General features: G+C 38.9%; 1 protein-coding gene across 1 annotated transcript in view; it reads right to left on the bottom strand.

The window, feature by feature from the left end:
- MTA3 (metastasis associated 1 family member 3) overlaps window positions 1–12,578 on the bottom strand; it is a 208,757-nt gene that overhangs the window by 160,447 nt on the left and 35,732 nt on the right. Inside the window, exon 5 of the mRNA XM_067565049.1 lies at window positions 326–389. Within this exon, the coding sequence (XP_067421150.1) occupies window positions 326–389 (64 nt within the window). The remainder of the gene's footprint in view (window positions 1–325; window positions 390–12,578) is intronic.

Here is a 12,578-nt window from a genome sequence, read left to right as displayed (position 1 = left end):
CTTTTATAATAATATATTCTTAAAACCTACTTTTTTTAAGTAAGTATTGTATATTTTACTTTTTATCTTCTGGTGACAATAATTATTTAGTTGACTATAATAATAAAAAGAGAGGATACAATGTATTAAATTACTTTAATCCATAATACTTATAAAACCAGGAGGTATTTTCACCAATCTCTAACATGACATTCAATACTGATTTTTTTTTAATTATACTGCTCCCTCTTCATGTACTAAAATCCTACTGTGAATATCAGACATTAAGATAGACTTCATAGATCCCAATATTTAAGTGAACAAAAGATTTAATGATGTGTGTTACCTCTTTATCAAGATATGACAACACGGATTCTGTCTCATTCAGAAGTGCAACACTGCATTTTCCCCTGTATAAACATAAAAAAGCACTGGTAATTTTTTAAGAAGCTAATAGTTTTTTTAAAGCTATGTATATAAAAGGTACATGGTTTTCAAGACAGTATGTTAGACACTTAAGGTTTCCAGTTTTTAGTTTGAAAATACAGTAAAACTGTATATTGTCACATTTTTTAACAAAAATTAGTGAAAAAGGAACAAACCGAATAGTTTATGCTGATTTAAGCACTTAAAAGTGTATATATCCAATAGTCTACAGGATGGGGAATCAAAGCTTTAGTCAAAGGATAGAAAAGCAATGAAAGAATAACACACATCAAAGCAAACAATACATACACTGAAACAGACATAAAATTCAAAAGACTAATTGACAGACACACGACAGACTAATTACTTTATATGCAAAAGTGGAAAGATAGGTTAACAGTTCAGGAAAATAAACAAAGGTAGGTCAAAATTCATACTCTAACTCCATTTTTTTGTGAAGAACTCTGAAAGTTCCATGTTTTCACAGGATTTGTTTAAAGTCAAATCAAAGTATACTTGTTTGAATTTCATTTTATGATTAGTTATTGAATTCCAAGATTTTTCAGAGGTCTTCCTATCCTATCACAAACCTAATTTGTATTTTTGTTACTGAATTGATTTGTTACTGCTCAATTCCAGAATAACTGCAGAAAACACACCAACAGAAAATAAATTCAGGTTTTTTTAAAACAATATATTGAAGAGTTTGATATATGCTTTGGTAACTTCAATTTTCCTACCACAGCAAAGAGAAGCTAACAGAATTTCAACACGCATACTAGGATCCTTTAGCAAAATGCCAGTGATGTCCTGTTAACAACTGAATACTATTGGAACCTCCACTTGCTGCTGCTGCTACGACTACATCTGTATCTCTAGATACTACACTGTGATGCTACATAAAGCCAAGTAAACCAGCAAGCGCTTTCTAAAAATAGTTTTGAATTATTGTCCAGCTATACCAAAAGAACAACAGGAGACATATGATATGGTTTTAAACAGGTTGCAGCTCTATTATTAGATGTCTGGGACTACCTGGCAGATAAAAGTGTACAATGCAGGTAACCTTATGTTCATTTAATTATTACCCCAGGACTTCCACTAGCTCCCCCTCTTTTTACATCCAGGTCCCCCAGCCAATCCCTTGCTGGGACCTTACCATCTATCCCTCCTTCCCCTCCAATAGAAGGGTTAAAATGGGCTATAAGAAAGGGGGGTTGGCTCCCTGCTATACCATTCATAGGAGCCCAATCTCCCCTCTCCCCCCAGTTCTGATCCTTTGAGGAACAACTCCTTTTAAGTCCTGTTCCAAGCCATTTATCTGGTCACTGTATCCCTTTCCCTATGGAGTACCTGCACTGGACATCCGCCACAAGGAGGCACCAGCAATGTAGCTTGGTTGCCTCCTCCCCAACCCAGTCGGGTTCCCATACATCTCCCAATGCCCCCTTTTATATTGGCCAAAACACACACACACACCAAAAAAAAAAAAAAAAAAAAATCTGAAAAATTTGAAGGATTAGCCTCAAGTTCTTCTTTGTTATGAGTCTTTATTGAACCCCTTTACATATTTCCAAATCATGTTTTCCAAGGTGTACCACCATTATATCGGTGACCACTGACAGGCACCCATAGCGTACAGCAGTGGCATCAGCTGGTCCAGTAACATGTTCCCATTTCCATGCCAAGTCCGGCTCACCCCATCACTGGACCCTTAGGACGTCCGCCTATGCGTATAGAAAACAGTCTTGTGCCCATAAATGCACATCACTATCTTGCATGTTCGGTCTTCTAACATCTGGAATCAAATCACAGCACATTAATGTTGACTCACCACTTGAGGTCGCACACGCATTTTGTATGCTTCTGAATGCCAACACCTGAACATTATAGGATTGCTAGATTTGTGCAGGGGTTACCAGGAAGCTGCTTCTCCAGCACATACTAACACACCTATTCCACCTCAAAGACCAGTCTACATGAAACATTAATTCCTAGGTTAAAAAGGATTCCATCTAAAAACCACAGCAAAGAGAACATTTTCTTCACATGCCATGATAAAAACACTAGTAAGGACTGAAATGATAGTACTTCCCTAATTCTTCCTAAGATTTCTCTTTTTTATTAGAACATGGTCTACAATGGACATGTCAGTACATGAGGCTTTTTAAAATAGGCCCTAACAACACAAAGAACACAGGGGAAACTGAGGTGCCATACCATATGGCCAGTGAGGAACCAAAATATTCCTTTCCAAGAAATGAATTCCTTGAGGGTTAAAAGGGAAGAGCTAATTGGATCCGTTTAAGGTTGTGGATGGAGACCACAGGAATATAATAAAATAAATCAATGTAACAGAGCAGGGCACAGGGAAAGGTTCACAACACAGAATCTGGCAGAGAGACTACTCAAATGCAGCCTTGCTTAGGGAGAACAAAGTACGGTAAACCTTCTCCAGAGCCAAACACTGATTAGCTCACCACACCACCTCCCACAAGATATACACTCTCACTCTCTCTCTCTCTCTCTCTCTCACACACACACACACACACACACACACACACACGACTCAGTTCAGTCAAGCATCCAAAAGCTTTGATTCTTATGTGAATTCGCTGAACCTTTGAGAGCCAATGACCCTCCCTTTCTACACAACTTCTACTATGCTACCCAAACCCCCCTCAAACAAGTCCCAGGAACCTACCTTAATCTGCCAAATGGTTATCATTAGGAGCAACTTTTAAGAGATTGGTCCCATAAGAGAAGGAGACCATGATGAGTCAAATCCTGATGTATTACAATGCATCCTATGATACAGTTCTGCATTCAAAATTGTTACGATCTCTAAGCCATTTCTAAAGGGTTTTGATGTGTTTCCATTAAGACAGATATCAACCTCCTTTTGCCAGTCAATCTCATTCTAAAATTAACAGAACTATAGCCATTAGCAACAAGAAGGATCTATTAGATTACCCAGTCCTGATAATGCAGGATTGGTCCCTTCAGTACATTTTCCAATGTTTTGTCCTGTTTAGTTTTTAAAAGTTCTATGTAATTTCACCACTTTGCTAAGAGATTCTTCCACAGTCTAATACATCTCACCTCCAGGAAGGTTTCCTCCATTATTCAGCTTACATTTCTCCTTTCTAACCTTTAACCATCACCCCTAGTTATACCCTCAGAGATAAAACTAACTTAAACAAAAAATTCCTCTCCACCCTTGGTGTTTACACCCTTCAAGTATTTGTAGAACATCATGCTCAACCCCAGCCCTCAAGCTGTCTCTTAGCCGAACCATTCATTACCTCGTTATTCCAGTTCCCTGACCTTATCCTTTACTCCAGTCTGTTACTCCCATAACTTGTCACTAGCTCTGTGTCAATAAACTAAAAGAGCACCTCACTGAAATACAGATTTCAAACTTTGGTTGGAACTTTCTAGATAACAAAATTACAAACCAATAAATGGAATTTTTTCACTTTTCTGATTCCTTAACTTGCTTCTGAAATTTGTGGCCTATCCCTGTCCCCCCATTTCAGCAGTACGAAGAGTAGTTGATTTAGACCACACTTTTTTCCACCTTCAATACAAGTCAATTAGGATAGTGCATTCTGCCACAATGCTGAGGGAAAAAAACTCACAACCCAGCTGCAACTCTGTAGGCGTGAAGAATGGGGCAACTATTGAGATCAGATGATTTAACTAAACTCTCTATTATGCTGTTATGGTTACAGTTTTACTAACTTTTAGTAACTGTGATGATTTTTCCAATTGAGTTTGCATTGTGGTCTATCAAAGCATAAGGTGGTGTGTTGTCTCTCTCTGCCACCTCCACGGTAATTCTTTAACATGTAAACACAAGTACTGCTGATGTAACTACTACAAACCATTGCAACCCCTTTCTCAAAGTTCAGGCACATAGATGACCTCAGACTCTAAAATGAAGTTTCTAGTCTCCATGGGTCTGATCCTGCTCTCACTGATTTTAAACAGTGCAGCGCCCGTCTCTCTATTATCATGTCTATTTAACCTATTTTAGCCCATTGCTGCAAGTTGCTGAGCGCTACTGGCTGACTTCAATGGATCAAGCCCCAAAGAGAACGCCCAGAATGTCTTGCTGGGTAATAGGAAAGACAGAGCAATTCAAATCCCAGATAATGGTATCAATTCATTTTAACTTCAAAATAAAACTTTAAAAACACAGAACAGGAACTAAATGAAGAAACAGAGATAACGCAAGAGACTCATTTAACTTAATTGTGTTTTCACACTTCTTTCCAATACTTCCAATATGTCTTTAATTTGATCCAAATCTCAAAACTATTATCCATGTTTGTTTCCTCTGCTGTAACTAATCTGTCAAGTACAGACGTTTCAAAGGACAAATAAAATCATAATGGAAATAATTACTTATAATCAGAAACATTTCACATTTAAATAACAAATTAGAAAGACAACTTGAATGTTCCACTTTATGGAGAACATTCCAACTACCGTGAGCTGTGATGAGCAAAATTTAATTGCTAACAAAAGCAGTATTGTCTGGACAGTATTCAGATGTGAGGCTCTCTCTCTTCTACTATAACCTAGCTATAATCTTTCACTATACAACATCATCAGTTTCACTGATTTCAATGGGAGGATCTCCTTAAAATAAATAGCATTAGATGGCCTCAGTTTCAAGAAAACTTAATTTCAAGATACCATTCAGTCTTGGCAGACTTTGACCTATTTAATCAACATGGGACATTCCCGGACTTGTTTTTAACACCAGAAGAACTAGACAAATCAGGTCCTTATATGACAAAAGAAGGAAGACTTTCTAATCTCTCAAAAGAGGTGCAAATGAAACATACTGGCACGCTTTCAATACTGGTGATGAAGTCAAACTGTAAGTGGACATAAAAGTTAAGTTTAATGAAAAGGAAGTTCACCATTAGAACAGAAATGAATGCGCATTAAGAACTACTTAATATTCATACTGGTCATGGGTAAAGATAAGATTTTGTCACAGAGGTCATGGATTCTGTGACTTTCCGAGACCTTCATGACATTTTCCCTCGAGCTTCAGCCCCATGCCTGGGGCAGCGGGTTTAGAGCTGTCAGCAAGCAAGGGATGCAGAGCACTGAGTTGCTGCAGGGGCCCCAGACCGCCAAGCCACCATGAGGGCCCCAGAACGCTGAGCTGCCATGGGCAGCGGGGGCCCTGGAGCTCCAAATCACCAATGCCAAAGCTCTCAGACACTGCAGCTTGCAGGGGCTTCAGAGCATCGAGCCACCATGAGCAATAGGGGCCCCAAAGCGTTGAGCTGCTGCTGGTGGCAGGGGCCACGGAGGTCTGAGCCACTGCAGGTGGCAGGGGCCACGGAGGTCTGAGCCACGGTGGTACCGGCAGGGGCCCCAGAGCTGTCAGCTTCCGTCGCAGGTGCTGGAGTCCCCTGCCCCACAGCGGGGCTTGGGCTCTCATCTCCCCCCCCACAGGGCTCTGGCTTTAATCATCCCCCATCACCCCCCCCCGGCATTAATTTTTGTAAAAGTCACAGAAAGGTCACAGGCTTCTGTGAATTTCTGTTTATTGTCCACAGCCTGTCCGTGACTTTTATTAAAAATAACCATGACAAAATCTTCAACTTCATCATGGGTATAAAGTTCCATAATTCACCTAAATGCACAACCAACAAAAGCGACCATTAATGGCAAAACTAGGTATCTGTAAAGCCTTTGATGACCAAAGATACAAACACAGAGAAACAATGCCACCCTAAAGGTATTTACAGTTAGAGTGCTTCTGTGGATCAAATATTGTCACCCGTTTCCATTTGAACCACTGAAAAATTCAGCCCAAATTGCTTTTAAAAATAAATTAAACATGAATGTACCAGTTACATCATTTATATGGCCAAATGTTTCATTACACTGATAGGAGCCAGAGACTGTTTTTGCAAGCAATTTTTAGAACTATTGCTGGTGACAAAAATGAAAACAGTCACAGAGCATAACCACCATTCTGGTAGCCAGTGGAAACTATTTTAACAAAGTAAGACAGGTAGATAACTAATTACAACATAGTGCAATGTAGAGATTAAAAATATTGGTGAAAATGTTCTACCACTGCATTTCATCCTGATCAGACATTCTATTCAAAAATGTTTTACTGATCTAGTAGGAAATTATTCATTACATTAGTAGAAATTTACTTTGCCATTATCTTAGAAACAACCTCTTAACCTGTTTCTTATCACAATCAACAATGTACTTTTGTCAAACATTATACAAAAATCAATATATCAATGACACCACATGCTTTTTAAAATAAAAAAAATGCTTGATTTAAATGAAATCCACAGTAACAACCTTGTTATTTTAAAATCCGTTCTGGTTTCTGAGCCCTTTACTTTTAAAATTATTTCTTCCTAGAAAGCTCCAGTCATCTCCTGCTTTATTACTCCTTTTAGGTTGATGAGTAAGACACTCCATGGGACGAGAATCTTATTTTAATGAGGATCTTTTGGAGCAGCAGGTACACAAACAAAAATTACAGCAAGAAATTACAAAAGTCACAAAACAGTATCAAACCAGTCATAAGAATAGAAAAGGCAGTGTTTAATTCTGGGATGCCATACCCTTCCACTTCAGCTTCCCAACACAATTTGGATATACTCTAGATCAGAACAGTGTGAATTTAAAGGTTTTCAGAGTTCATTGCCCTTTTGGTCCAATAAAAATTGCACTTCGACCTAATAATGAAACTCGTAATGTATCTGTCAGTTGGATACACATTAAAAAATTCTATGCATGAATGAGAACATAGATTTCAACAACCGCTAAAATGTCCTATCCAGATGAATTATTGATGGGAACTCAAATGCTGTTGTGTTCACTGACCCCAAGATCCTCCACACTGTTGGGTGTAATGATTTAGCTCTATCCAATTGTAACAAGGTGGCAGAGTTTCCTATTCACCCACCTTGTCAGTAGGTAATGGAACCCTGCATGGAAATGACGACTGGTTGTGTTGCTGACTCACCACGACAGTCTGACTCTGGACATAAGGGAGGTGGCAGTGGGTCTCTAGTCTGAAGGAGCTAGGTTCTAGCACTGAAAAGTAATGCAAGGAAACCTTAGGAAGGGGCCTTGTTTGATGAAGAAAGCTTAGTTTGAGCTTTATGTTAGGATATTGTTATTTCAACTGCCAACAAAAGAAGCATCTGAGGATGGGGGGTAAGGAGTTGCGGCACTAATAGTACGTCTGCATTCTGTGCTAAAGCAGAGTTGAAGATAAATGACTGGTCTACACTTATAAATTTATACTGGTATAGCAGTGTCTGTTAGGGATATGAAAAAACTGCTCCCCACCCCAGCAATGTAACTATGCCAACAAAACCCCCACTGTAGGCGCAGCTATGCCCACAGAAGAGGGCTTCTGTGCACACATCTAATGGCATTCAGGGAAGTCATGTTCCTACACCAGCAGAACTCCTGCTTCTGTTGGCATATGTTGTACCTACATGAGGGAGGTATGCCAACGTAGGCTTTGTAGTATAGACACAGCCTAAGTGTGGTCACGCTCATCTTTTGTATATATCGGGTTTTTTGATTGTTTGTGTTTTTTTAAATAAAGAAGGCTTTTGCTTGAACCAAGTCTGGCAGAGAACTGGAAGGGATCTGAAATCACTTCTGAGGATTTCTAATCGCTTAAGCTCTTTGGCAATAATGCACTCTGAACTAGTCCTTATCCCTTTCAAATAGCCCTTCATTTATCAGCCAACTGCAAAAGTGATTCCCAAACTGTCATCTGTGGAGATGGTGGTGTCTCCATCTCTATCCCAACTGTCATCTGTGGATATGGTGGTGTCACATGGGTGACTCCATAATTGCAGGGAAACCAATGGCAAACATGCTTATGCATCACTATTCCAAACCCAGTTTAAGAGGCTTCAGCTACTGCTTATTATTGGAGACATGCCAGAGGCATATTACAAATAATAGGGATCTATGGATTGAAGGGATATTTGCATTTGGAGCACAAACCATTGTACAATTAAAATGAAAAAGCAAAGAGGAAAAAAATACAAAGAATGCCCATAACAGTCTCACTGGGTTGCCAATATTATGATTTTTCTTAGCTAATGTAACATAATCGTTAGTGAACGCTAAATTTTTAATTTTCAACTGACACTCAAAAGTGATGGTGGGATGATTTGCACTGTTAATTGGTTTGTATTTGGCTTGATAGTAATTAAAACAACAGTAGTTTATTCTGCTGCCTGAAATGTCATAGAACAAGTCTCTCACACTTGATGGTTGAATACTATTGGGGTTTGTGTATCCACAGAAACTCAACAATAACTGTCTAGACATGCATATCAAAGCCAGTTGAGATGAAGATAAAAATACTCCCCGTATGGAAAGACTTTAGTGCTGCAAATTACCTTTAAAAGCTACAGATAAAGACCTTGCATTACTCAATAATAGTTTACTTAGTTTATGCAAACCACTGCTTTTTTTGTCCCATCAACAACAATTCAGTTCAGCACCTTTAACTTCATCTGTCTCTAAATAATAATTTAAATACCAGCAGACAGAGGGGTCTAGTGAAGTACTCACTAAATTAGAAGCCCAGAAGTCACGTTATAATTTTAAACCACCATATAGGCTTGTGCAACCATGTTTCAACACATTGTTTCCTGTACTGGTTATAATATGGTCCCAGTTTGTAGTGTAAACTGGATTTTATCTGTTTGCTATAAGTTTATCAAGGGAAATTCAGGGAGCAATCACTCAGGAACATTTTACTGAGAGCTAATGATAGATATACCAAGGTTCACAGAAGGAAACTGTTTTCTGGTGCTTGACACAGTGGTGTGATTGTCTGGAGTTTCTACAAGTGGAAATACTTGTATGTATAATCTTCTGTTTGTTTTGCCACAGTAAACAGAACAGAACAAGTGTTACCTGTGATATGCAATATATAAATTAGACTAGTAAACAGCCCAATTCTCTTTGTCATTCACTTCTCTTCCAATGAGAAAGAGATCCATTCCAAACCCTGAAATTGCTACCATTCAGCAAAGGAGCAACAACATAAATACACATATATATATAACAAATACATGAGGGGTGCGATATAAAGGATTTATCAGTATGATCTTGGGGGATGGCTATGCCACTTATAAGTAATGCAGATCATCCCATGTAAGTGCAAATAAAAACTTGATACTGCACCAAACCTTCATGTTTTGTGTACATGACATCTGCAGAAGAAAAAAATATTTTAAAATGTTTCAGAGATTTTTAAAGACTATTTTTCATATCCCTCTGCCTGTGAACTAAGTCAGATAGTACTATGTATGAGATTCTCACTCTCGCTCCAGTCTTTTTACATCAGGTAGAAGGGTTGAAACAGCACAAATGGGTTCTAAAAGCCCCAGACCTACCGAGGGAGATTTCACCCTGCTGAAGCACAGTACTGAAGAAGACAGCCATAGGTTAGGGACAGGCTGCTGTAACTTAGAAAACCTCCCAGGACTGTCTAAATTGTACCAGGAAACATTCAGTCCCCCAGAGCAGCCCAAAATCATGATGCGAAGACTTCTAAAAGTGAGCTAAAATAACTTTTCTATACCTAAAAATGTCACAGCTTTAACCTCTAGGGCTAGATGTGAGTGCTGAAACTGGCAATCACAAGATAACTTTAAAACAACATTTTTGCTCTTTGTAGTATACCCTCTGTCTTGTCTGTCCTGGGCCTCAGGCCAAAGTTTTTAAGTGGGGGAGGAAATTCCACCTTTAGGAAGAACATTTCTCTGCAAGTTGATTGTTGGAAGCAGCTCCCGGGTTCTGAATGCAGATGTAACTCCTGAGGAGATGGACTACTGGGCAGAAAACGTGTCTTAATCAAAGATGTGATAAATTCCTTTATGATATTTACAATTTATCACCTACCTCTGTGTAACTTATAATCCCCACATGTGCTTGTATATACATAGCTACAGACAGCACATTGTCAGACATGCCTTGAGCGGCACTAACCAACTTTATTTTTGTCTGCCCAGGAGACAAAAAGTCTAATAAAACAAAGCACATTGTGTTTACAAGTACAATTCCTGAGGCATTTGGGAAACTCAGACTGAGCTGCAGTGCTGAACAGAGTGGAGATAGTGAATAAGAAAACATTAGATGTTGAAAATGAAAACATTAAAGTGAGTGTAAACATCATTTCACAACTGAAGTATAACAAATTTAGTGTACTTGGTTTTTGCTCAAAAACTTCAAATAAGAGTTAAGAACTGAACTATCCCAGTGGTCAGACTCTGCAATTTTTTCCCACGTCACACCAAGTTAAAGTTTACAAATATTTTGTGAAAATGTTAAACTCCTCTCATCTTTTTTCATCGGATCTTAAAAAACAAGGACTTGTAAGTGAATTTCACATTCATAAAAGATTGACAGCCTTGGCACATGAAGTTCTTTCTGGGTAGAAAAGGAAGTAGCAATCATAGCAGCACTTCTCAGCCAGAGCCTCAATCCTCACCTAGTGGCTCCAATAGGGATATACTCATTTACAGAGTAGCAGCTTGGTCACACCCCAATGAGCAAGACAAAGAAAGACCAGTAAAATTTACAGCCACTAGGAATGATTAGGTTACTCCCTTCTCACCCACCTACCACCACTGCTCTCATGCATCATCCCACTGCGATTCCTCCTTCTACACCGTGCTCTGCTCCCAATTATTGTGAAGGCTGTTGCCTGAGACAAACTTGCCAAGTGTTACAGACCTGATGTCACATTCACCCATTTGGCAATACTGCCATGCCTGCCTGAATCTTGGATAAAAATTACATACATTTTGCAAAGAGACGGATTCTCACCCTCAAAATACCATTTGGCCTGGTGAAGGTGCATTAAGCTGGGAACCAAGAGTTCTTGTCTGATCTCTTTCCCTGGGTGCAGCTGATATTTCTGTGATGCTTAAAGCTCTTTCTATTGATAGAGGGCTCATATTCCTACCCTTCCACAAATAAGATAATTGAGATGTTGCAAAATATCACTTCAGACAGAACTGAATAATATGATAGAGCCAGATCTCATCCACATTGCCCTTCAGAATGAAGGTGATATATCTATGTGCTTAAAAATCCTATCTGTAACCTTTGCGGTAACAACTACCCTCAGGAATAGAAGCCAAGAATCCTGGTACTCAATATTTCACTGCTGTCTCACATAGTTGTTACCCCCTTTCCAAAGGGTTGGTCCTCACAGAAGAAAGTCATCTGCTATCAACTGATTCTTTAGCTCAAGAATAAGTGGTCTGTGCTGTGAGTCTGAAGATTATGGGTTCAAATCCTATAGATCGCATAAGTGAAAAAAAATTGTGTGTGTTCACATAATTAAAGACTTTATCATAATGCACATGCAAAATGGGACATAATTACAATTACATTAGTAATTAATTTCCTAACTTTTGTGTGCTTGACTTTGTGACCTTAAGGATCTTGACAGAGAGAGAAACAGAGAAACAAAATAAAAATGTGCTTAAGTGAGCAGAGACTGGAGACTGAGCTCCCTAGAGAAGCTCTCCTCAACCCCACAGAAAGGATGAAGTGGGTGCATATGGGAAGCTTGCCTTGCTGCAGCTGCCTGTAGATAAACACAGAACTTAATTCAGCCAATGGCAACTAATGCCTTTCACCAGCATTAAGGCCATGGACATTTATTTGAGCTAAAAAGTATGGTTATTTGTTAATTATTTGAAAATATGCAAACTTCTTCATTAAATAATTTGCATAAAATGTTACACATGGAGCTGCATAATACTTGGCAGCTATATTGACTTCAGAGCTCTAATACAGTGCTCAGCAAATTCTGCAGCATCTTGAAGCAATCTCTCTCCCACAGGCCAAAGCACAATGTGAGCGGGGACTGGAACACCTAAGGATTTCCTCATCAAGATCCCCAACATCCAGAAAAAAAAATTAAGTTTCTTGCTGTGACAAGAGACTGCACTGGAACAGATTATCAAAGGATGTGTAAGTTCTCTATCCCTCAGAGTTTTTAATCAAGACTGGATGTCTCACTAAAAGATATGACTCTCATTCAATCACAAATTGCTGGGATTGATCCAAGAACTGCTGGATGAAATTCTCTGGCCTGTGTTAGGCTGGAGAACAGA

Source organism: Emydura macquarii, unplaced genomic scaffold (genome assembly GCF_026122565.2).
Source record: "Emydura macquarii macquarii isolate MOO-44397 ecotype Brisbane River unplaced genomic scaffold, CSIRO-AGI_Emac_v2 contig_2676, whole genome shotgun sequence".
Taxonomy (NCBI): Eukaryota; Metazoa; Chordata; order Testudines; family Chelidae; genus Emydura; species Emydura macquarii.
Note: the sequence above shows the minus strand (reverse complement) of the source record. Positions and strands in the feature narration are given on the sequence as shown.